Source organism: Eulemur rufifrons, chromosome 14 (genome assembly GCF_041146395.1).
Source record: "Eulemur rufifrons isolate Redbay chromosome 14, OSU_ERuf_1, whole genome shotgun sequence".
NCBI classification, from domain to species: domain Eukaryota; kingdom Metazoa; phylum Chordata; class Mammalia; order Primates; family Lemuridae; genus Eulemur; species Eulemur rufifrons.
Window position 1 is genome coordinate 23,540,259 of NC_090996.1, and position 26,783 is coordinate 23,567,041.

At 41.6% G+C, this 26,783-nt stretch overlaps 1 protein-coding gene across 4 annotated transcripts in view; it reads right to left on the reverse strand.

The window, feature by feature from the left end:
• VPS35L (VPS35 endosomal protein sorting factor like) overlaps positions 1-26,783 on the reverse strand; it is a 101,228-nt gene that overhangs the window by 22,592 nt on the left and 51,853 nt on the right. For 2 of the 4 annotated variants that reach the window (XM_069486874.1, XM_069486872.1), the window contains 9 exons: positions 26,331-26,384; positions 23,834-23,914; positions 21,471-21,533; positions 19,714-19,799; positions 18,341-18,421; positions 16,294-16,357; positions 13,708-13,806; positions 12,125-12,202; positions 11,094-11,208 (listed from right to left, as the gene is read on the reverse strand). In XM_069486874.1, the coding sequence (XP_069342975.1) occupies positions 11,094-11,208; positions 12,125-12,202; positions 13,708-13,806; positions 16,294-16,357; positions 18,341-18,421; positions 19,714-19,799; positions 21,471-21,533; positions 23,834-23,914; positions 26,331-26,384 (721 nt within the window). The remainder of the gene's footprint in view (positions 1-11,093; positions 11,209-12,124; positions 12,203-13,707; positions 13,807-16,293; positions 16,358-18,340; positions 18,422-19,713; positions 19,800-21,470; positions 21,534-23,833; positions 23,915-26,330; positions 26,385-26,783) is intronic. The other 2 variants (XM_069486875.1, XM_069486873.1) reach the window with 1 other exon arrangement.

A 26,783-nucleotide genomic window follows, 5' to 3' on the forward strand; every position in this document is an offset into this window, starting at 1 on the left:
GGCACGGTGGCTCAAGCCTGAAATCCCAGCATTCTGGAAGGCCAAGGCAGGAGGATCACTTGAGTGCAGGAGTTCGAGACCAGCCTCAGCAAAAGTGAGACCGTATCTCTACTAAAAATAGCAAAATTAGCCAGGCACAGTGGCGCATGCCTGTAGTCTCAGCTACTTGGGAGGCTGAGGCAGGAGGATCGTTTGAGCCCAGGAGTTTGAGGTTGCAGGGAGCTATGATGACACCACTGCATTCTAGCTGGGTGTCTCCAACAACAAAAAAAAATAAACAACCATTAAAATGTCTGAAAGAACACATTCATACACACACACACACACACACACACACACACACACACACGCAGAGCTTTAGAGACTTCTGATTAACAGTTCCACAGAATCATTTGGGAAAGGAAGATATTTTTAAGAGATATGAAATAATCTGTAAAACAGGAAGACTTCAAAGGGAGGAGGAAAAGGCAGGCAAGGGGAGGGGGAGAGGGAGGGAAACAGAAAGAGAAAGACAGGGAGGAAGGGACCGGGGAGAGAGGAAAGGATCGGAGGTGGAGGGGAAGATGGAGAGGGAGAGAGTTCTTTCTAGAACTGCCAAGGTATTGACTGTGAGAAAAAGCCTCAAGGTTGAAACAATCAAAACATTGACCTGGCAAATGAAATTTTAAACTACCCGACAAGATCAAAAGTTTTCATGGTCCAAATATACTTCCACTCTGAAACGACTTCCAGCGATGCAGAGAGACCACTGCAGCGGTGAACGGCGTCCTGAATTAAAACAGGAACCCCGTCCAGGACACCAGAGGGGCAAATGCAGCAACAAACGCCGCCTTTCCTGGGAACAAAGGCGCACGTTTAATGAGAAGAGTATGTGTCTGAAGACGGATGCTGGGTTTTTGCCTTCTCTTATTTGTTCAAAGGAAAAAAAAAAAAAACAACATGTCATGGAAAGACAATCCTCACAGAGCTTACTGTGTAAAGTCAGCTCTGTTCTGGAAGCTTCCTGGCCAAGCTGTCTCCCAAGCCCTGCACTCACACATGTTCCTCTAGGCAAATTAATTAAGCAGCAACTGTGAACGAGGCACTCTCGTGGGCACTGTGGACACGCAGGTTTCTGAGCGCGACAGTCGGCAACATGATTGTGACAACGAGACCAACACGATCACACTAATTAATGCTGATTTTCTGGGAGCCTCTTACGTACTTTGGGCCGAGAGACGAAGCAGCTGATCTCAATCTTTTTAGGGACAGAGATTAAACACGGGCTCAGGGAAAAGGCACCACATGTCAGTTCTGATAGATAAACCTTCCAGAACGAGCCAGAGGCTGCAAGGTCTTCTATCTTGTGACAAATTGTAGTAAATGGCACTGTTTATGGAACCCATAGGAACTGCTAAGCCCTGCGTTTAAGTGGCTCATATTCTCAGTCCTGCGACAGTCCCACGGTGAAGCAGGGTATCACGAAACAAGGTTCTCAGTAGGATGAAAATGCTGTTCTGAGCAACCTGAAAGACCATTTTCCCCCTATTTGTGTGTCTGCTGCGGAACAGCCCAGAGAATGCGCCTGTTATTATGCCGCACTGAAGAGAGAGAAGCTTTGTCCCAGCACCTGGCTCTTCTCAGCTCCCGCGCAGCTCCCCGTCTCCAGGAGGGAGCCAAAATAAACAGTTATTTAAGGGACGGGGCATGCAGGGCTCCAACACAGATTTTTATTTGTAGCCTCAGAAGACTTGCCCCATGTAGAAAATACTGTCTGGGAGATTTCTCAATCTTACTTTAGTCATTGGAACCCAAATCCTACTGTATGTGAAAACAGCGTTTCCGCTTTAAAGTTCAGAACCCTCATGTCAACATCAGGTGACACCTTATTTTGTAGCTGTTAAAAGCCACAGAAGATAATTCAAGATAAAATGGATTAGTTACTTTTTTTTAAGAAAAGACCTACAGAAAAAGGAGGATTCAGATTCCCATTTGAAAAGAATATTATCCTGTTCCACCGGAGGAAGGAAAAAGCAGAAAGTACATGCGCTGCTTCCTTCACCCAAATCCTCTGGGGTTTCACTTGACATCCAGCCTTTTTTCCCATATCCCATCTTAAAACCAAAACCAAAACTAAAACACCACTCAGGTCTGGGCTGACCCCAACCTACAGCTCATTGCATTTGAGACTCTCCTTTCCTGGGGAGCGACTCCTCTTCCCAGCAGGCTTCTGTTGCTGCTTTCCATACCATAATCAACACGTCCCACAGCTCTGCTAGGTAGGTACTGGGCAGACACAGCCCCACCTCTGTATTCATAGCAAGAGGGACTGCACTACTCTTGGAGTCAGTGTTTTACAAAATTGCTCTATTGGCCAGGCACGGTGGCTCACGCCTGTGAGTGTTTTGGGAGGCCAAGGTGGGAGGATTGCTTGAAGCAAGGAGTTAGAGAGCAGCCAGAGCAAGAGCAAAACCCCGGCTTTACAAAAAATAGAAAAAAAAATTAGCTGGGCATGATGGTGCGTGCCTGTAGTCCCACCTACTCGGGAGGCTGAGGCAGGAAGATCGCTTGAGCCCAGGAGTTTGAGGTTGCTGTGAGCTTGACGCCACGGCACTCTAGCCTGGGCAACAGAGCGAGACTCTGTCTCAGGAAAAAAAAAAAAAAAAAAAATTGAGTCAATTGTTTTCTTTGGATGAAGATATCTTTATATCAACTCTGAGTTCATTTGGAGAAAAAAACAACAATAAAGCACTAAAGAAATTACTGTACTGCCACACTGAGGAAATTATATAGATAATAAAGAGAACAAGGTAGATCTATGTTTTGATGTATAAAGGTCTCTACGACATATTAAATGTAAAAATTCACATAGTTGTATACAGCACAATTCTATCTTCGCAAGGAAAAAAAAGGGTATATATTTATGTAGATGCAAAAAAAAAAAAAAAGGTCAGGCCAGATGAATGCCAAACTAGCACACTAGTTGCTGTGATACTGGAGTGGGGGATGAGAGTAAGGAAATTGGATTTTTCATATACTGCTAGGTTACTGGTTTGGGATTTTAATTTAAATTTCTAAAATAGCTTTTCTTGAGCACACAAAGACAATAAAAGTTTGCTGTAAAATTTTCAGCCTTAGAAATGCATGAAGCAGAGAGTGAGCGACAGTCAGGCAGACGGCAAATGGCATTTCTGAGATGTACCCGCTTCGTACTTCGCCAGGGTAGAGCAAGCCAGGGGCGGGAGAGGAAGGTGGCACGCCGCATGGACCCTACACTCCTGCTGTTCCAAGGGAAGTCCGCCACAGCACTAAGCCTAGGGGTGGCACGTACTTTGTGGGGACCGAGCAAGGATGCTGCTCTGCACGGTGTGCCAGGAAGTTCCTCTCTGATTAGCTCCACTTGCAAGGATTCTTTCTCAAGGCTTTGAATGTTTCGCACTGTGCTCTGGGGCCTCTTCTGGCTCCTGTAGATAACTAGGGGGACCATGACCTCCCACAGCCACGGCCACCTGCAGAGTTAACATGCAGGTTGCTCACTGTCTACAAGAGCAAAACTCTGGAAAGAATCCATATATTTTTCAATGGGAGTTTGGGGGGGAAAAAACCCAGAAGTGCAGGGTTAGGGGAAATAATTATGGCACTTCCAAAAAAATGAAATAGAATTCTGAACAGCCATTACAAAGAATAGATGGACACGGGTCAGGGGTGGGGGAGATCAAGATCTGATAAGCCAAAAAACCTTATGCAAAACACTGTAGAAGTCGCAACCCCACTTTATTTCTAAACGGGGAGGGAACTGCATGTACATATGAGAACACAGATAGCTGGGGAGGGAAGATGGGAGGAGGGGAATAAAGGCAGAATAGAGAGGCAGAGAGAATACAAGTATAATGGAAGCCTGGCACAGTGGCACACGCCTGCAGTCCCAGCTATTCAGGAGGCCAAGGAGGGAAGATCAGCTTGAGTGCAGAAGTTCAAGTCCAGCCTGGGCAACATAGCAAGACCTCTTCTTAAAAAAAAATGAGTAATGGAAATTTTAAAATGGATATATAGAAGAAAAAAAAATAAAAGTCCAAACTGTTAACAGATTTTGGTGGGTAGAGGGCAGGGAAGACAGAGCATCTTATTGGAGACTTTTATCTTGGGGCTTTTTATTTTTTAAAGAAGTCCTGCATTTCTATATAGTTGAAATGTTTTCAAATGAGCATTCTGAATTTTTATGATAAAAATCATTAAGATTTAAAAGAACATACAGATTGCCTATGTTTTCAACTGGATACAGGACAATCTCCCTCCAAACACTCTCAACACATGATAAAATACATTCAGATTTAACTATGACCTATTGGAGTAAATTCATCCTTTTGCGTCGTTGGCATTGGTGATACGGAATACGATTCAATACATGAATCATAAGAGACGGTCAGGAAAGTGATAGCCCAGCCCACCCCCTCAGAGATGCTGTTTTTTGTTTGTTTGTTTGTTTGTTTGTTTTTTAAATAATGCATTAGGTCTGTGCTAATGGAAATCTTTACTATGCGGCACAGTTATAAACTCCTGAGGCTAAACAAGCCCTCAAAGGTAATTCATTCCAATCCCAGACCTTCAATCTATCATATGCCCTCCTAGATAACTCAGACAGACAGCTGTCCTAGTCCAGGGGAATCTAGGAATGAACACATCATGATTTCTTAAGATAAAATGTTCCAAGGCGTTAAAGACTCCCATCCCTTGAATATACTTTATTAAAGCGGGTTCTAGCTACAAGAATTATCACTCTCTCTTGAGGTGTATAAATTCTACTGCAAAACATCTTTACCAGTCTTCAATATTTTCCATCTCTCTATAGGTACAGGTTTGGATTGATAATATAATGGAAACTACCATATAAAATACAACATCAGGACATGCCCTATTCCTGCAAACTGTCTCAGTGAAGATGTGCTGTCACCAAGAGATGGGGGTGCCTTCGGTAAACCCTCAGGTTCCAAATGGCCAAGTTATTCACCAGCAAGTCAACAATAGAGATTTAATACTATTTATTACTAAACTAAGTTTTTGTAATAGAACTTATTATAGAGTTAAGTTTGAGGATTTAAAAGTCACTGTTTTGGCAATATGTGCACAGAGCAAGATTTAAAGAAATAAGAATTCCTAGGAACAATTAAATACCTTATTCATTAACGCTTAATTGTTACCAATGACAGCTTCATCTAACCTTGATTTTGCCACCTGGTTTATGTGAAATGTCCTGTGAGTTCACTCTCAATGTCAACACAATGTGAAAAATCTACTTGAGACACATAAATTACTTCCCGGTCTCAGCAGTACGATCAGGGTGCTCCTGTACTTGCTCTGCCTCTTCCATCTCTGAACTGCCAAGGGCTCTCTCACTGCACCAAGCACATTCAGCCCATGTGTCACCCAGCTTCTACTTCTGGGATACTACAGGATGACACACCCTTCTCTCATCCATGAGGTTGTGTATTCTCTCTATGAGTATTACGCCTAGATTTCCTGAAGCAGAAAGGGTTAGGTATTCCTTAATTCTGGTTCTTTGTTTCCTAAATACATTTATTTAATGTTCAATCTACAGTAACTGACTGGAACTAACCTAACCACAGGGAGGCACAGTGGTTAAGAGAGCATTTGGTAAGGTCAGATAAGGCTGCTTGTTAGCTGGATGCTCCCGGGCAAGTCATGAGCCTCAGTTTCCTCATCTGTAAAATGAAGATAAACCACCTACCTAACAATACATACTGAATGAAACAATTTTGCTGGGAATTCAGACCTCTAAACAATTGGCCCTTAAACTATCACCCTAACTTGGTCTCCGATTCATTCCTTCCAGATGTACCGGTTTCTCAGCCTCCAGGCCCTTGCCGTGCTGTTGCGAAGCCTAGAACGCCTTCTGCCTCCCTTGAGCACATCCTGCCCTGACTTTCCGGGCTCTTCCGTGCCACCTCTTTTATGAAGCTTTTTTGCTCTTTCAAGTCAAGCAAGGGTCATTTCTCTCTGCTCTAAAATTTCCTGGCACAATTTTATGTGCTTATTGCACGACATTTATCACATGCTGCCTTGTACAATAATTGTGAACAGATTTGCTCTCCCCAACTAGCATGTAGTCTCTTCAAGTACGTTCCTCTTTCTGGCACAACGCTTGGCACGGTGGCTTGCATGTAAAAAATGACCAAGAATGCCTCACAGGAGGAAACAAATCGTAGGGGCTTACTATAAGGGGTTGAGAGATCTTAAGCGCGGAGACATGCCCACACCCCTTTTCTGTGGGTTCCATCAGCAGTGGCCATCCAGCCCAAGCCCTTACATTCTCTAAGGTGGACAGATCATGCATGGACAGGTGTGAACGTGGGGGACAAGCTTCATGCATCTGCCCACCTGTGAACTGTTCTAGCTAAAATAACTTACTTTGTCTGCGTTCACCAAATAGGCCTCAGGGTTTGAGAAAACAGTCACATCAGATGTATTCTTCAAAAGATGTTCTATTTACAGAACTAGTAAATGTGATCTTAATCATAAACTCCAAAGACTTGATGAGTATGGAAACTGTTTTTCTCCTTCACAAACCACGCCTGACTCTCCAGGAGGAGGAAATACAAACTTATCTTTCTCTTCCACACCATTGCTCTGGACTACTTCCATTAGCTGTTCCAGTTCCCAGTAGCCAGTGGCTCCACAAAATGAGTCGTGCATCCCTAATCCAAAATCTGAAATGCTCCAAAATCTAAAACTTTTTGAGCAAACCAGACAGATGAGACCTCATGGAGCTGACGCTCTTACAGGGGGAAAGCAGACAATTACTTACATATTTACTTGTTAAATAACAATGTCATTAAGTGCAATGAAGGAAAAGCATGGGTGTGCGGATGACACATGGTGTAGGACGACCTGACTTACCTTTCTGTTTGTCTGTGGGGGGCGGGGGGCAGTGGTAAGGGTGGGGAGGCCAAGGATGGTTTTCCTAAAGACACGGCATGTGAACCAAGTTCTGAAGGATGAAGATACAAAAAATGAAAGAAAGTAAAGTTTAAAAGAAGGAGATAGAACTCCAAAGAAGGTGGGAAAATTATTTCTATTAGTGATAATAACAGAAAAGAAAAAGAAAAAATTGTTTTTACCACTCTTTTACTTTAATGGTCTTTCTATTCTGTTTCAGCTTTGGAGGAATTACAAATCTCTTATTTCCAGCCTAACTCAGTAGTTTAAGCTTGAAACAAAGACTGGCTTTCCTATAGATTCCTCAAAGTTTTGCATATGAGAAATAACTTGGCTTTCAAAACTCTGCAACCAAAGAGCTGCTATCACACTGTACACAGTTAGCACCTAAACCCCTATGGCAGGATTCCATCATCTGAGGGATGGTTATACTAAGATAACACTTGCTGAGCAGCTACTGTGTGCCAGTGGGCCAGGTGCCCTAAGGCCACAATTTCATTTAATACTCGACAGGCACCACTGTCATCATCTCTACTTTACAGATGGGGAAACTGAGGCACAGAAAGGCTGACTCGTCCAAGGGCATCTGGCTTGTGAGAGTCATGACTGGCACCACGGCATGCAGGAGCTTAGAAAGTCACTGTTAATAATAAGGGCCTCATCCTGCTTCCTGCTGTTGGCTAAACATACCATGTAATTCCACACCTGTGGGCCTTTGCTCAGCCATTTACTCTCCCTGGAATGTCAATAGTCCCTTTCTTCTCCCCTTTCCACATCCTTATCAACACATGTGCTTCTTTTAAAACCCACCTTAAATACTACTTCTATTGTAAAATACTGCTTTTGAGATTAGAAACTGCAAAGATAAAGGAACAAAGGTTAAAATAAAGGGCAAAAGAAATCTGCTCTTGCTGGGGCTGGTCACTAAGCTTCTCAGGGCAGGAAGTTATCTAGAGAAGGGGCTGAAAGAAAAGATAAACAGGCATCTACGGGCTGAAAAGTACATGACCAAATAACTGGTTTGCACTTTGTTTCTCCCAAACACCCTAGGGCGGTGGGTAAGAGAATTTGCACCAAATCCCCCACCTCCACCCCGCACAATCCAGTCTACGTGCAGCACCAGTGTGTACAGAGGAACAGAACCGGCCCTCCCCTGGGGGGGCCCCCAGTCAGCATCCTGAGGGTTCAACAGGAGTTTACTTGCTGGGCTGGACCCAGCCTTGGCAAAGCCACAGCCAGATAAATAAGATACAACCAGGGCTGGATTAGGGAAGGCAAGAAAATGTACCGGGGCGGAGGCGGATATTTTATAACCAGCTGAAAAGGGAGGATGCGTCGGGAGCCAAACAAAAGCGGCCCATTTCCATAAGTTTCATTTAATTTATATTTAGCCTTCCCATTCTCAGTAATTGAATGCATTATTTATTTTGGCCAGCAGTCGCTGTGTGTGGCTTTCAGAACAAAAATAATAGGCTTTTAGGTTTAGCGCCACAGCATTTAGAGATTTGAGTAAAAATCATCAGATAAATTATTAAACATGAAGTGGGCGCCACATTCCTGCTCCCTTGCAGGAGCTTCAAGTGTGTGGGGGTGGCGGGGGGCAGATGACGAGCTCGGAGTTCCAACACCAAGGGTGCTGTCTTCATCCGTGCATGGTGTTCGGGCTTGTTTTCACACTGCCTGTCCCTTGGTGGGGACCGAGGGACACACACAGGGAGGACAGCACAACAGAAAGAAACCATTCATAGTCATCCTCGAACAGTTCTTGGGAGCACCAAGTTTTTGATGAGGGGGAAGCCTTTATCTAGCTTTTTCTTTTAATAGCATGAAGCCTTATTTGGGACCCAGTCATAAATTTTCTAGGATTTACAAGATTCAAAATAATGGTCCTGATTTTATAATGCTGGAAGAAGAAAGGCTAGGAAGAAGAGGCTTCCACAGCCTCTACTTGCAGTTTATAACTCTGATTCCTACAGCTCACAAGCCATTCCTAACACTGCAGGTGAAATCAAACTCAGTCAGGTGTTCTCACCTGGGTCTACCATGCCTGCACTTCTTCAGAGACAACCAGTTTATCAGAAGATTTAAAACTTCTAACATCCAAGGAAGCGTTTTCTGATTTTCATTTTGCACATCAGCAGGTTTTTGGTGGAAACTGCTGATTTCTGTTTTGTTTTGGTTCTTGCTAACCCATCCTCCTTACCACAGCAGGCACTGGGAGAAAGTTCCATGTTTATCGACACACGATAAGGGCAGGCGCCTTCCTAGTAGGGAGAGGGGACATCCCAGACAATAAGTAAACAAACACACATAGTAAGAAAACGTCAGATCATGGAATGTGCAATGACGATAATGAGGATGATGTCACAAGAGCATTGGAGATTGGGAACAGTGATCAGGAGAGGTCTCCCTAAAGAGCTGTGGCTTCTCACCACCCACCTTGTAAAAAAAAAAAAAAAAAAAAAATATCTGGGGAAAGATCATGCTAGAAAGAGGAAACAGCAAAGGCTCTGAACTGGGACGCAGCTCAGGGTGTTCAAAGAACAGAAAAAGGCCCACGTGGCTAAAGCATGGTGACAGGAGAGGACGGAAGGCAGGCAGATACCAGACGACAGGGGGACTCAGAGGCCAAGTGTCTGAGTGTACCAGGAAGCTACTGCAGTCCCCTAGGAGTTGAAAGCAAAACCAAGCAGAGTTTAAAAAGGTTCTTGGACAGCAACCGTGGATGAAGACTTCACTGCCCAGAGCTGCCCAGCTGAATCAAGATTCAGACGATCCCCAGAACCACCATGCCAGGGGTTAACAGAAGGGAGAGGTGACTGCTCTCCAACGGGTCCAGAATTCCCATCCAAGCCAGTGGCAGCTAGTGGTGAGGTGCTTTCCGGCATAATCCGTGAGGTCAGGGGGAGAACCACCCCTGAAGACATCAGCCTACCTCATACAGCGCTATGGAAGTCCCCTAGTATTCATTTAAACCTCCCCATCGAGCGGTGAAAGGGCTCGGCCTTGAGCCACACAGATCGGGGCCTGACAGCTGGCTCAGTGACTCATAAGTAGACCCACCTGGGCAAGCTATCTGGCCACTCCCTGCCTCAGTTTTCTCATCTGGGCAATGAGGCACCAACCCCAGGAACGGCCTCACGTGGCTGTTGGAAGGAGGAAATGAGATAATGTGTGCAAATGGCTTGCCACCTAACAAACGCTCCACAAATGTCGCACCAAGATCTTTTACCCTCGGTGTTACAGCCTGGGGATGGATGCTTTGCTGCTGACCTGACTGCAAGCCTTTAGCATATACTGCTGCAGCAGGTGACCTGCGTGTCCTGCAGCAAACACTTGGGACTCTCCACCTGAGGGCGTTCTATTGGCTCAGGTGCGGAGAAGGCCAGCGTGCCAGGGAGTTGATGTCCCAGAAGCAACGTTCAGCCGGTGACAGATGGGAGAGTACGGGTAAATAGCCTGTCTTCTTGCCTCTCAGGTGGGGTAACACTGAGGTGTGTCTGATACCACCTCCCAGATGGGAATGAACCTCAGCTGTCCAAACCAGTGACCTGCTCGCTAATGCACACTTTACAGCCTCCCTTCCCTTCCCCAGCTCACCTCCCAGCACCTCTCTGACACCCACTGGGATCACCTCCTCCCAAATCACTATCCCGTGCATCCTTGCCTCATGGACGGCTCCTGTGCCTAGTACAGAAAGACCAGACTTGAGCAGAATTTTTATCTCTAATAGCAAGCTGTAGGGTATTCCTTCTACGCAGATTAGATTCTCTGGGGGTGTCTCTGGGGTTTCAAACACTGAAACAAACATCACAACAACAAATAAGTGGTTAAACACTCCTGACTTCTCAAATTCTCTAGGCAGACTTAGCCCAGGATGTCTGAGCTGCCTGCCCTGGCCTGTCTGAGACAGATTTAAGAAGGTTCTTAGAGGAAGATTATCTATGCTCTATAATCTGTCTGACTCTATAAATGTGTATGTGTCTGATGTGCTTCCCACTAGAGAAACAGATTTAAAACTCATCATTTATTGATCTTTTTTTTTTCTTTCCTTCTTAAAGGAATCTCGCTTTCTTTCTCTCTCCACATATACGCACACAGTCGAGTGAGCTTTCCGAAGCAGCAAGGGAGTACCCAAGATGACAGAACAATGCGCTTACCTTGGGAGAGGCACTGGTTGGCCAAGGCCACCTGACCAGAATGCAGGTAGAGATTGAGACGCGTGAAGATTCCCACCAGGGAGGGGATGGTGATGAAGCAGTAGGCAACGCAGGCCTGGGAGAAGATGAGAAGCGTGGCGGTTACATGGGCAATGCCATCCTGGCAGACCACTACTCCTGCTCTCACCCACCGTGCATTTCCCAGTAAAAACACTTAAAGCACTGACTCCTCCGTCTCTGCTCCATCTGATGCCTCTTTGAAGGATGGGGAGGGGGACACAAGGGGAGTGATGGTGTGTAAAACATAAATCCTCATCCATCGTTGCAGGAAGTAAATAGGTAACATCTAACATCCATAAACTAAGCAGCAGCCGTCTGAACCAATTACTTAAAAAATGGGGGCAATTAGACTAGTTGCTCAGAAGGGTTTGGGGTGCTGGCTCCGAGGCAAGAGGTGAGGAAAGGCAGGGTCAGGATGCTTGTTTCTCACCGTAATCTTTTCAGCGTGATATCATTATTACAAACATGGGCATGTACTGCTTTGTTAACATTCTGAGCAGCATCAAATCTGATAAAATTTTGAGCTTTAAGAAGCTGAAAATTTTTTTTTTTTTAAAGGTGAGCATCACCTTTATTTAGAGGAAAAAAAGGCCTTCCAGTTATAGGTACAATATTATTTTATGTATCACTATTATATCAGACAATATTTTATTCTATCATAATAATATAGTAATATATTATTATTGGAGAAAATTGGAGCTAATTCAACTGGTGCATAAAAATGCAAATCCACCTCTCATCTACCTCCTCACAACACATTAAAATTCAGACTCCTTTGATCTTTCTTTCGAAAACATTAAGAAAATGGATCATCCTATAGATACTCAAGGAAAAATTAATCTGAAAAATCGATACTAAACCACTCTTATCATGAGGCATTTGTCATTTTCTGGAAAGGGTTATTCAGTAACCTGCAAACTAAACAACCCCCTGGAGTTCAAAGTCTGAGAGTCCTTATCTTTAGAACATACCCGGACAAATGCAGCCGTCTTTCTGGAATGATTTCCTTTCATTACTTTTCTTGTTTCCATTGCCAACCGGTTCACACTCTGAATTCGTTCATCAATAAAATAGAAACAGTAATGAAATGATGGCTAATTTACACCAACGTTTTCCATAGAGATTTGAACATTAACTACATACAGGCCGATGAGAATAAGCTCATTGGGACCAAGACTGGTTAGCACTGAACCCTGAAATGCCAAAGGAGTCACCACGTCTGATCTGATCTTGGCTTGAGCAAACATCTCCAAGAGCATAGAACAAAAGGCACTCACACACTCAGTCATGCCTACCAATCAGCAGTGTAAATCATCATTTTCTGGTTTAATGAACAGCCAGGGTTCACTTGCTCCATTTCCAGAAACGCCCCACATACTAAACTGAAGATCTTAAAGATCTTGAGAAACCTTCAAATCTGAGAGCAGACCACACAATTTAGCTATGCAATACTAACAATAAGAATGGCAAAAATAGCAGCCACTGCATCACTGATGGTGTCCCAAGCACTATTCTAAGAGCCCGTACGTTCATTAGTTCACTTAATCCTCACAATCCTACAGGGTGGATACTATAATCTCCCTCATTTTACAGACAAGGTCTCTGTATTTAGGTCTTAAGTTTAGTTGGGCTAAGTAATCTGATAACCAACAAACAAATACAGACAAAGATTGTTCTCCTGGAATAGACACAAAGCAGTTAAGGAGCCTTAGGGAACCCTTCTGCAGATGTAAAAAGTTTGGACCTGTGGTTCCCAAACTGTGCACCATGGCACCCCAGGGTGCTACAGTAAACAGTTTTTTAGGGAGACCCAGCAATATTTGATTGTTGAACACTGTGCAGAGTGCTAATGTGAGGTAGCTGACAGATTTGACACTGGATGGCCTTACATCCCTTCCAGCCATGTCACATATTTTTGAAACAGTTTTTGCAGCTACTGTGATGAAAAGCAAGTACTGTGCAAAAACCAACGTAAAAAGAAAATCAACGTGAAACAGGAAATGAGGGTAGCATGGCTGACCTGATCGCAAGTTCTGGGTTGTGAACTGCCTAACAAGTACGCACACTTCATTAGTAATTACGGTTATTTAAGCATGAAACAAAACATTACTTTTCTATTGATGTAGAATATTTTTCAAGTGGCTATCAAGTCTTTAGGGCATAAATACTTAAGTTGTCTGAACCTAACTTCTTAATAAACAGAACTGTTACTAATTCTTTCAACCTGGGGGTGCTATGAAAAGTTACTGAGAGACTCCATGACCCAAGAAAGTTGGGAACATCTGGATAGGAAACAAGTCAGTATTTCTGTAACAAATCAGTGTAAATCACTTAACTCTTTGCTGCTGGCATGCAGAAATGAGAATATGCAAATTTCAGAAAAAAAAAGGTCAATAAAACTATCCAAAGATTTAAGCAAAGTGGTTAAGTTTTTTAACCTTTGAGAAACCACCTTTTATACCCTACAGGCCAGAGGAATCCTGGATTAAGACTGGGATGTAGATGATCGATAATTATTTACTGAAAGAATAAACACATGAATGAAAATCCTTACATGAATCAACTGCACAAGAACGGGTTCCAGATTGCAAAACATTGACCTGGACTCCACATAAAAACTCAGCTGTTGTTCAAAATCACGGCCAAAGGAGACCTAGAATCAAGGAGAAAGATGCTGAAAGGGACAATATTATTTTCAGAGGGAACACAAGCAAAAAACAAAACAAAACAAAAACACCCCACAGTATAACAGAAATATTATTATTACCATCTCATCTTTATAACACGGGCATTGAACTGGAACATAAAAAGTCAAAGGGTATAAAATGGAAGCTCAAAGTGTAAATAGAATTTTCCAGGCTTAGAAGGAAACCGCTGGAAAGAGAATAATGGAATTTTGTTTGTCAGCTGTGGCCTTTTCACAGAACATAAATTTGGTAGTTGGGAGCCATTTGTCACAAGGCTTTCCCTGAAAACAGTCACACCTTTCTGCTTCCTGATGGAGATCCAACCTCAGCAGCTTACTGGTGGCTGCCACAACCATAGCTGGGAAGTTTTTCCACCATTAAAAATCCCCTCTTCTCCTATTTCTTCAAATTTATTAACAGCTGGTTAGTAGGAAAAACTTTACTACTACATCCATCATTTTTGTGCAGAGGAGGTTTAACATTGCTATTTCCATTAGAGCTATCAGGATTCACATCTTATTTCCTCATATTCTTTTCCATTATAACTCAGTAACTTTCAAACTAAACCACAAAAAGATAAATATCGGGCCGGGCGCGGTGGCTCACGCCTGTAATCCTAGCACTCTGGGAGGCCGAGGCGGGTGGATCGCTCGAGGTCAGGAGTTCAAGACCAGCCTGAGCAAGAGTGAGACCCCATCTCTACTAAAAATAGAAAGAAATTATATGGACAACTAAAATATATATATACAAAAAATTAGCCGGGCATGGTGGCGCATGCCTGTAGTCCCAGCTACTCGGGAGGCTGAGGCAGTAGGATCGCCTGAGCCCAGGAGTTTGAGGTTGCTGTGAGCTAGACTGACGCCACGGCACTCACTCTAGCCCGGGCAACAGAGTGAGACTCTGTCTCAAAAAAAAAAATAAATAAATAAAATAAATAAATAAATAAATATCTCGTGATCAGTATATAAACCAAGGGCAAAGGAGAGTCACCCGGGAAAATCCACAGGTACATTTCCCAATGCGGAAACTGAAAGGCTGATCCTGAATTTTCATCAAAATGGACATTTTACCTACAGTCGGGTGGACAGTTAAATCAACCCCCGTTGTTGAACAAGTCACAATTTCAAGGTTATTTACAAAGTAATCTCATCATTTTCATCTCGGTCAGCTTTGGTTCTGACATTTCCATTAAAACAGAAGATCCTGGCAGCAGTTGGTGTTTTAGTTTTGAGCACCAAGAATGGAGGCAAAGATTGTTCAGGCTAAGATGGTAAAACGGTGGGGTGTTTCCAAAGAAGGCTGTAAGAGTCCCTTCCACTCGGCTTGTCCTTTTGCAACATCTCTTTGGACTCTCTCCATCAAGGAGTGGAGTCGCTCCCCCTGCCCTCCATCGGGGCTGGCTCTGTGACTTGCTCTGGCCAAGAGAATTCCATAGAATGCAGCAGAGGTTCACTGTGTGATTTCTAAATCTCAGCCTTAAAAGGCCTTGCAGCTTCTGTTTATGCCCTCATAGAAGCCAGCACCATGTAAGAACGTTCAACGGAGACCACTGAATTAAGAGAGGACACTAGAGAGAAGAGAACAGGCCACGCAGAAGAAAACTGAGACGCCCCAGTGCACAGGATGTGCCAAGCCCCTGGACATGTGAGCAAGGCCATTCTGAATCCTCCAGCCCAATCTAGCCACACCACGCATACCACACAGGACAGCCTGGTTACCCAGCCAATCCACAGGATTGTGGCAACTGGTAAAACACTTTTATTTAAAGCCACTAAGTTTTGGGGCGAGCTGCCATGCTACAGTAGATAAGCAGGATGGACAGGTTGCGGGGGAGTGGACATCTGGCTCGGTTTCTGCCATCACCTGATGATCAGCACATCAGCTGCTTCAGGGGCCCTTTTTCTACTCTCAGTCCTGGTGATTCGGGTCACCCAGGTGTGCATATGACCCCCAGGCCCAGCCAGCTGGTGTGTTTGGGCTCACAACCCAAGTTAATCTAAGAGACTCCATCCTGGGACTTCTGCTGGAGCCCCTCCTGCTGGGCTGCAGAGCTGGGGGATGGAAACCTGGAGCTGTCATGGGGAGTGAGCCCCACCTGAGCAAGAAGCCAACAGGGCAGAGCACTGAGCCAAAGAGGGACGAGGATGGCAGGTGCTGGAGACCCCGAAATCCAGCTGCTTCTACAGAGAGTTCCATCCCTGGACTTCTTGTCACATGAGCCAAGAAATGTCCCTTCCTCCCTCTGCCCCCCTTTTTTCCCCTTAAGCCAGTTTGTCTTGGCTCTCTTTGCCCCCAGGAGAGCCCTGGCTAATGTAAGATGTTTTCTAATTTCATCTTATCTCAGTAAGAATGAAAAGCACCAGGGAACGTAATGTTAACTGCTTTCACCAGAATAAAGATAAACAATTACATCACATTTCCAAGGGCACTAAAACTTCTTCCCTAATACTTACCATTTTTATAAATCCATTAATCAAATATGCCAGCATTCTTTTCTCATCTTCAAGAGTGAGTGCACTAAAATCAATAATTGTACATAATTAACACTGAGACAATAAAAGAAAGGTTCTAAAGAAAAAAAATACACAAGAAGTAAGCAATTTAATAGGTAAGAACATTTTGTATTTTTCTGGACTTAAAAAACTCCCAACAGGCTGTATATTTTTCTTTTGGTAAAAATATGTAGCCAAAATTAACAATTTAAATGCATTTCTCATCTCCCTCAAAGATGCTATTCTCAAGATACATTTATTAACAGGAAAATAAAAGGTAAACTTTCTCTTCTTTGGAATTTGGGCAGTAAGATCTAATGTTAAATTTTATATTTCAGAAAAATTTTGTTCAACATATTACAAAAAATTTCCAAAATACAGCAAAGTTGAAAGAACTTTCCAGTAAACACCCACACACCCAACAGCGAGATCCCACCATCACCATTTTATGATACTGGCTTTATCACATAATCATCCATTCCCCTTGCCATCCATCAATCCATCTTATTTTTGGATGCATCTTAAAGTGCATCACAGATTTCAACTGCTTCTGTTTAAATAGAAAACTTAACACAAATACAAATAAAAAAATGTTGGGTCTTTATAGTTTTGATTACGCATGTAAAGGCCTATAAATAGTTCCCCAAATTTATATTCAAAAAATTTTAAGAGCCCAGACAAAATAGGAATCAAGGCTTTTGTTTGTTCGTTTGTTCTAGGGGAAAATAAATTTTGGCAAAGACTGCACACCATACTCTGATGTTCAATGACCCCTTAGTTCTCAGTGACAGCATTCCCCAGCCTCCCTCCTAGCCAGGGATGGCTATAGGACAGTTCTGAACAGTGGGATGTGAACACAAGTGATGTGTGAGCCTCCAAGTGTTGTCCCTAAAAGAAAGCTGTTGTCCTCCAGTGCTCACAGGCTGGAACGTGGACACGGTAGGTCGGCTTCCAGCAGGAGGACAAGCACAACACCCTCAAGGGATGGCAGAGCAAGAAGACAGAAGGAACCTGGACCCCTGGATGACATTCGAAAGACAAGTTACCCTACCACACCTTATGGTCTCTCTACCTACTCAACACTTTTAACAAAAAAGAAATAAACCTCTATTTTACTTAAGTCCCAGACCCAACATCCTACAAATATACGTGCCTTTCTGAATGCTTTCTGTGCCTTTATTTCTATTTTTATCCAACTGAAGTCTACTGGTTCCATTTGTTATAAAAATCTGGATACTTTGATTTTTATAACTACCCATGAATTTGAAAGCACAAAAAGTCATAGAAATAAAGATTCTAAAATTGAGAGGGGAAAGAAAGAAGAAAAGAAATACAATTCATCTTGTCGATGGTTAAGTTCCAAAATAATTTTCTCTATTCTTGTAACATTTTCCAGTAAATCAAGCTGTTATGTTTAAAAATGCTTTGGGGACTAAAATTTCAGCCACAAATAAACAGGAATTGCCTTTAGCATAGTCAAATGAAAACATGTTTAAAAAGCAAACAAAAACTAGAAAGCAAAGGAGGCATAATTTAGCCTCTGAAAGGTAAGGCCTGGGGATAGGTCTGGGCCTCAAGTACGCTGAGAGCAAATAAAGTCCTTCATGTAAGAAATGTAAGCAATTTCATTTGCATTTCAAATAACAGGCTAATAATGAGATAAAATTAAAAGGCTATGTTACTGGATGAGTGAGCTCATTATTATACTATCTGCTATTCTCAGAAATCTCCAGGAGACATGGAGTTTGAGTTCACTTGAATGAAACCAGCCTTTTTCCCCCCAACAGAAATTTCTTTGTAAAAACATCTGCCATGTCATTTTCTCAAGAAGGTTACCCTCAGCCTCCCTCCTCCCCTGGACTGGAATGTCCTCGTTAGCAAGAATCCTAATAGACCCAATAAAGTAATATTATTCACAGTGGCAGCTTAGATCAGTCATTCCCTAATGTACTATTAGATGGTATTAAAACCCAATCCTTGTTACATTTCAGCCTTAAGCAAAGCTTACTTCACAGAGTCATGCATTGTCTTGCAGATGTGTAAAAGGGCATTCAAAATGACGGGGTCCTTGGTGGGCTCTTGCTGATGCCTAGGAGACATTTGAAGACAATGGTCAAAGCTCTGTCCACTGACAGCAACGCAAGTGTGGATTAGTTCTCATCCACTGTATATATTTAAGCAGCAGCAAATTATCCGGCTGGCATTTCACCCAGCCTGGTTCACCAGTAATGGGTGATGTTCTGAGTTTCTCGTAATTCTTCTTTAAATAACCAGTTTGCTCTTCTACACACATTGTAACTACTCCTAACTGCAAAATTGTCGTAAAACCTCTCCCTTTCCTAAGCCAGCCAAAGGGCAAACCTGTTTTCTTACTATGTTTCTTGCGCCATCTGAAGCTGTCCACAGCCTGTCTGTAACTGTGTTAAGTGCCAGGCAAAATTATTAATTTGGCTTTTCAAATAATATGAAAAGACAAATAACTTTTTTATTTTTTTCACTCCCCGCCAAGACAAATTCATTTTTTTACATTAATTAATTAATTTATTTTTACAGAATGTCTTTTGCAGCAGGGACAAACTCTTGTAACAAATCCTTATGTAATTAAAGTAGGTATATTTGTTCTATGCATATTAATTACAAATTAATATTAATATTTAGGAAGCAATTAATCTTTTAGAAAGATGACAAGAAAAGCTTAAAACACGCCAGCAATACCAAATTCAATTTTCCAAACGGAACCACATCTATATACTTAATATTTAAAGCAACTTTAGCTTTTTATTATTTAGTCTTGTCCTAAAAAATATACAGTACCTGAAATCACATTAAATAAACTAGTTATATATTGTCTAATAAATTTCAAATCAATATATAATTTTAAAAATAAAAACTTTGTCTCCACATATCCCCTTAAAATTATTTCATATACCACTAGCAGTAGGGCAGTTTTGGGAAACATAGACTTTATCAACAAAATAAAACGGAATAAATTTGAAAACTGATCACAAATGAGTCAGCTTTGTATCCAAACACTGAAAAGGAAAATCTTTCTATTACTGGTGCCTTCATAAGGATGCCTTTATTTTTATCCTTTGACACATGACTCTGGAGGCAGTTCATCAAAAGTCTGCTCCTTCTAGAAACATATCAGAGTAAAAAGTACCTGACCGCCAGGCTCATGCTATTACTCGCTACTCTGCTTATGCACTAATTACAAACTGTTATCATGACTGCTACTTTTAATGTGGTTTCCTTCCGATGATGTTTTCAGTGTAAAATACGTACACGTCACTAGGCCTCAAAGTGCATGAATTGATTTAACAACAAGTTTCACAAAGGCATTGAGAATCAAGGCTTCTGATTCCACCATGTGGTACTCACTTGATAAAGGCTTCCATGATGCATTTGCAAACCTCCACCCGCACATTCTCTTTTTGGAACATGTCCAGAAACGGCAGGAATTTTTCCTAAAAATAAAGAAAGTACTCTACATGCAATTGACATAAGTTATTGGAAGGTAGGAATTTGTGGGTCCCTTTTTCTTTGGACCTCAAAAAAAGGGAGAAGAGATGTTCCATCTGTCAAAGACCCCTGTAAGTAGGGAGAGGACCTGACTGGGGTTTTCAAAAACTATTACTATTAAAACAACTTATATGTGCCCCAAGGATTGGTGCTGAAACCAGTTAATATTTGGGAAAACCATCTGGGCAACCTGTAGATGACCGTAAGCTTTTCTAGGTAGCAAAATGCAAGGCAGACTTCAGTCTTTGTGTGATTGTATTAATGAGCAGAGAAAGAAGGGCCAGAGGAGAGCCGTTCAAATAGAGGCCTCGAGACCTGGCTGCCTGGCTCTGACATCTGACCCTGGTGTCAGCGACTATGTGACCTCCAGCAAGTTACTCCACCTCTTCTGGTAACAATTTTCTCATCTGTAAAGTGAGAGTACAGGAGTTTCCCCTTATCTACAGTTTTGCGTTCTGTGTTATCTTTTTTTTTTTTTTTTAATTCTTAGAGATCTGTGTTACCCTTGATCAACCACCATCTGAAAATATTAAATAGAAAATTCCAGGTATTGCAGTGCTTATGTTTAAGTAACCCGTATTTTACAAGAGTAGTGATGCCAGCATATTATTATAATTGTTCTATTTTATTATTAGCTACTGTTGTCAATCTCTTACTGTGCCTAGTTTATAAATTAAACTTGATCATAGGTATGTATGTATAGGAAAAAACACAGTATATATAAGGTTTGGTACTTTCTGCCATTTCAGGCATCTGTTGAGGGTCTTGGAATGTATCTATCCCCCATAGATAAGTGACTACTATAATATTATAACAACTCCTACCTCCCACGGGCAGTGTGAAAATGACATGAGACAATGTAAAGGGCCAGCACAGTGCTTGCAGTGTGTACAAGTCCAATAAAATTAGCTCCTATCATTAAAAACAAACAAACTTACAACCGGTGAGTACACATAAATGGACCCTGGAAGAGAAAAGCTAAGGGAAGGTACAGAGAATGTTACTATGCAGACAATAACCTAGATTCCTATCAAAAACAAACAAACGTACAACCTGTGAGTATACGTAAATGGACCCTAGAAGACAGAAGCTAAGGGAAGGCACAGAGAATGTTACTATACAGACAATAACCTAGATTCCTACTTGCCCAGGGCACTGCAGCAAACTCGAAGAGATGTCACAGGATGTTTTAAGTTTTTTAGGGAATCACAGTAAATCTCAACTCTGTCAGATACTGAGACAACTACTGGCTCAATGCATTTCATAGTTTCAACATTAAATTGTGTGCTACAAAGCAGGTACCCTGTGAAAAATCAGCGTGGAAGAGGAAATGAGGAGGTCCAATGTGATTCCAAGGTTTGTTGTATAATGCCCAACAGATGCACACATCCCATTGGTAAGTAATGAATGAAATAGAAATAATATTTTCCCTTTAGTTTATGTGTAATGTAATTATTTTTTCAAATGCTGCTTAGGTTGTTGGGACATAAATATTTAAGTTGATTAGACCTAACTACTTTATGAAAGGAACGCTGAGTACTTCTTTAGGCGTGGGTGTCGTGAGAACCTCTGACCCAGATACAGATTTCCAAAGACAATTAAGAAATGCTACTTACCACTGAGAAAAGAACTGAGAAGTCATGGAAGTGGGCAATAACTTTTTTAATTATTAACTGAAGCTGCAAAACAAAACAAAAAACACATGTTATTTAATGAAACTTGGATTGTTTAAAAAAGGCAGTTGTCTTTCATAATTTGCAATTATAGTTATAATAAGGTAAGCCTGGCTTGTTCAAGGAACGGCGAATTGGGGTTAGGTTAGGCCTGTCTCAGTCTGAGTGTGCCCATTTCCTCGGTCCATCCTACTCTGTAGTCTTGGGAAAGCAACCGTGCCTCAGGCTCACCTTCCCCATCTGTAAAATAGAGATCAAAGCAGTACCTGTGAGGATTCAATGGGATGGTTTGTGTACAGTGCTGAGCGTGGTGCCTGTCCTTAGAAAGTTCCCTATTAGTAACTATTCAGCTATTGTTATTATTCGACGCGTGGGCAAACTTTTCCTATAAAGGGCCTACAGTCCATCACAACTACTCAAAGCCAACATGTAAATGAATGGGTGTGGCTGTGTGCCAATAAACCTTTATTCACACAACTGGTGGCAGCCTGCATATGGCCTATGGGCCATAGTTTGCCAACCCCTATGCTAGCTCACTGTGGCCCTGTGTTTCTTGACTACTTCAATGGAGAAGATTTGGATAGAGTTTGCCAGCTGGGTCAAAGGTCATGGCATTTCCTGAGGACAGTGGCACAGTCTGTGAGCTCTGCCTCACAAATGCCGGGGTACCGACGTTCACCACTCCTCATCCTGAGATGCCAGTGAGGACGGAAAGGACAGTGCCTTGGTCCAGGAGAACCAAGGAGATGCTATTTCTAAAACAAAATATAACTCCCTGCCTCTGGCTGCTAGCAAGAAAATTTACTGACAAACACTTTTTTTATAGTAACAAATATGCTATTTAAATCATTTCCAAGGCAAATCTCTCATGTTCTAGTAACAAAGAACATGACGATGTACAAGCCCGTTTCATAATTAGGCAGCTTAAATAGGTTAGTCAAGCAAAAGACTAATAAAAGACTTTAAAACTTCACAACAAACAACGCTCCAAGGCAGAGCATTGTAAGATATCGCCGTATCATTCGGTTAAAAATAATTTCTGAACTACAAAGCAACTAATCCCTTGAAAACAAGAAATTGTTTTAATATTTAAGTATAGTTACACATAAACTGTGATTTTATTATAAAAGATAGGGTTTTTTTTCCTTTCAACATTTTTTCAATATGAAAATGCTGAAACATAAAGATAATTGAAAGAATTATATAACAAACACCCATTTACTCACTACTTTGATTCTACAGAAGCTAGTATGTTGCTATATTTGTTTTCTCTCCTCACCTATTCAACCACCTAATGGTACAATTTGTAAACACGCAGTCTGTGCACATTTTTTAACTTTTTATTTTGAAATAATTTTGAACTTGTAGAAAAGCTCAAAAAATAGTACAGAGAATCCCATATATTCTTTACCCAAATCCACCAATTTTTACTATTTTGCCAAATGCGATTTATCATTCTATGTAACATACCCTATTTTTGTTCCTGAACCATATGAGAGTGGACTGCATGAATCATGGCCCGAGCCCCTTAATACTTCATTCTGTATTTCCTAAGAATAACCATATCCTCTGACATTTCCACTTTGCTGTCACCAAATTCAGGAAAGTTAACACTGATAGAACGAAAATACTTTGATCTAATCTATCATCCACTTCCAATCTTGTCAGTTGTCTTAATAATTCCTCGATGGCATCATTTTTTCCTCTCTTCTGCACAGGATCCAGTCTGGGACCGCACATTGCATTGTTTTCATGTCTTTTTAATCTGTGTTAACTCAGAACAGTTTCTCAGCCTGTCTTTGTCATTCATGGCAATGATATTTCTGAAGGATTCTAGAAGCCTCTTCAATTTGTGCATGCCTGATGCTCCCTCATGATTAGCTTCAGCTCATGCATTCCTGACTGGCCTGCTACACAGGTAATGCTGTGTCTTTCTCAGGGCACCACATCTGTTTTACTTCCAAACAAAAAGTTAATTTAATCGGGAAACACAGGCACCTTACTTACTGGTGCCAAGAATGCTGCTGCTTCTTCAGTATTTACCATGTGCTTCCCATATCACATCTCATTCACTCATCATAACAACTCTGAGGACAGGACTATTAATACACCTATTTTACAGGTAAGAAAACTGAGGCACAACAAGGTTAAGTAACTGATCAAAGGGCACGTGGCTAGGATATGGCACAGCTCTGATTCCAACACAGGATTATCTGACTTTATGGCCTGACCCACGCAACCTGAGTGTTTAATTCAGCAGAACAAAATCCCTAACAGTGTTGAAATGAGAAATGTAAACCTGTTACCTGAGGGTAGGAATCTTCAAATGCGCGATCTGGCGTCATGTGCTTGATGACATCAGCCAAAACTGTATTGACCTCTCGTTTCTAAGCAGGGAAAAGACATCAAACCTGGATCAGACACTAAATGGCAATCGGTGACCATTTCCCTCAGGAAAAGAATTAACATATTCAGAATATATCACACATCTTCCAGGAAAAGGTTTAAATATTCTGCTGAAAATAACAGAAGGGGAGAAATCCCACCCATACCACCTGGTCTAGTACCACAGCCCTGCACTAAGTCAGGACTAAACACTGCTCTCCAAGGTCCTGGGGCTTTACTTCGTGCCTGCTTTCCCAGAGTGGTGGTGAAATTGGCCATGTCACTGCCTGCCTGCCCAGCCCAGGTTCCGCCCTCAGGCACCCGCAGGGAGCACAGTGAGGCATTGTGGGAGGAGCACAGCCTCGCCCTTTACAAGGTATCTGACCTAACTGCTCACTGTTCACTTTTGCCACCTATATCAGGGGTCAGCCGACTATAGCCTGATCCAGCCAGGGCCTGTTTGTATATGGCCCACTAGCTAGGAATGGTTTTCAAGTCTCTGGAGCTAACTGCCCATTTATAGGAAATACTACAGGCAGGAGAACATGTTAAACACCATCACAAGGATGCAATCAGCAAAACCCAATCTTGGAAACTCTATGGGACAAAACACCAATTTTTTCAACAAACAAATTACAGGGGGAGAAAAAAGGAGAAGGGGGGAAGGAGAGAGATTGAGAGACAATTTACAGATCAAAAGTACTTTAAGAAGCGTATTGCAATGTATGTACCTTATTTTAATCCTGATTTGCAAAAACTAAAAGAATTATGAGACAATTGGGGAAACTGGAATATTGATTGATATTTAATGATATTAAAGAATTATTAATTTTTTAGTTAGGATAACGTATTCAGTTTCAAAATGGGAATCCTCATATTTTATAGATGTGCTGAAATATTGACAAAAGTGACATGATGTTTGAGATGTGTTTCAAAATATTCCAGGTGGGGGGAAGTTGTAAGGATATAAATGAAACAAGTTTGTTATAAGTTGATAATTCCTGGGTGATGGGTACAAGGGAGATCGTATGTTAAAAATTTCCATGATAAAATGTAAAATAAAAATAGGGCCCGCGGCTGCAGAGGTCTGTTCTGATAGCGCTGAGCTTTCATTGCCCTGGACACATAAGTCTGTGCTTCAGATGCAGCTGGGCCCAGCCAGCTTGAAATACCCTTGTACAGGCTTGTTTTTTCTGTCTTGTGAATGCACAAGATAATTGATAATTTTAAAATAATAATGTATGCCTCTCTGAAAAAAAAAAAACCTGGACAAAACAAAATCAATGGACCAACACTTACGTAATGCTCAAAATGAGACAATCCAATTTCTGGAGTTAGAGACCAGGACAGTGGTTATCTTCAACTCCCCGAAGGCTGGGGATTGTGACCGGGTGGGGCAGAGCTGGGAAGTTCAGGGGGGGTAAGTTATTTCCTGGGGAGTTCTGGGGGATAAGTTATTTCCTATTTCTTGCTCTGGACAGTGACTACATGGGTACACTTTGTGAAAATTCATTGAGCAGCAAAATCATGATACGTGCATTTTCTTACACATATGCTTGTCTTAGTCTGTTCCAGCTGCTATAACAAAATATCGTAAGTTGAGTAGCTTATAAACAACAGAAATTTATTTCTCACTGTTCTGGAGGCTGAAAAGTCCAAGATCAAGGCAATAGCGGATTCGGTGTCTGGTGAGGGCCCATTCCTCATAGATGGCACCTTCTTGCCATGTCTTCATGTGGTGGAAGAGGCCAATAAGCTTCTTCAGGTCTCTTTTATAAGGGCACCTATCCCATTCATGAGGGCTCTGCCCTCATGATCTAATCACCTCCCAAAGGCTCTTAGTATTACTGCATTGGGGATTAAGTTTCAATATATCAACTTTGGGGGGATACAAATATTCGGACAATAACAATGCTACACTTCAATTTTTCAAAGTTAATTAAAAAGAAAAACTGGCAATAAGATATGAACACATTTCTACCCGCTTCTAAAGTGTTTGCTCTTTGACAAGCCTGATATTCCTCAAACTGTGGTTCTAGTCTGTGCCTAGGGAAAGAAGCATCTCTATTTGCTTAGGAAAAAAATTACATGCAAGTCACATATATTTAGGAAATTAAGTTTACTAGACCCCCATGGAAAGTCACATTGCATTTTAGCAAAAAAGCATCTAAGGTGTCCTATGTCGAGAAAAACTGTTCAACTTTATATAACGCAGCCTCTCCCAAATTTACATGAAAGCATGGAACATGTTTGTTATAATGCACATGTTAATACTCCATCACACTTTATTACAAAGAACACAATTTTTACAAGTTATAAGAATGATTATCATTGTAAAATGCCTAAATTAGACTCATTCACTATTACAAACATGAAAAAAAAAATCATTCTTTCACAACCAATACCAATCATACATACTGTGAAATGCTTGCAGGTGTATTCCACCCACACTTCGGCACAATTAATGTAGTCCTACAAAGAAAAAGTAAAACATCTTTACAATGAGCACAACATGGTTTGTTTACCTTATGGAAAAAGTTCATCACATACAAATCCCTTCCAAGACCCTTGACAATTCAAGGAGTTGACAAATGACAAGAATTACAAGGTTCTTATACAGAAAATTCTGGACCACTGATATATTTAACTGTGAGAAGCAAGTTGTGGAAAAACATACATTGCCTGGAACTATTAATAATTAGACTTTCATTCAGAATTGCTCCTTGGGCTAAGACAGCAATTTGGGAAGCTTTACCAAGCTTAAAAATTTGAAAGAATCAAAGCATATCATTTTCCAGAAAAAAAAAATTATCTTTTCACTAATTACAGCTCTTTGTTTTTTAAAGAAATCTATTTATTATAATTGTATTA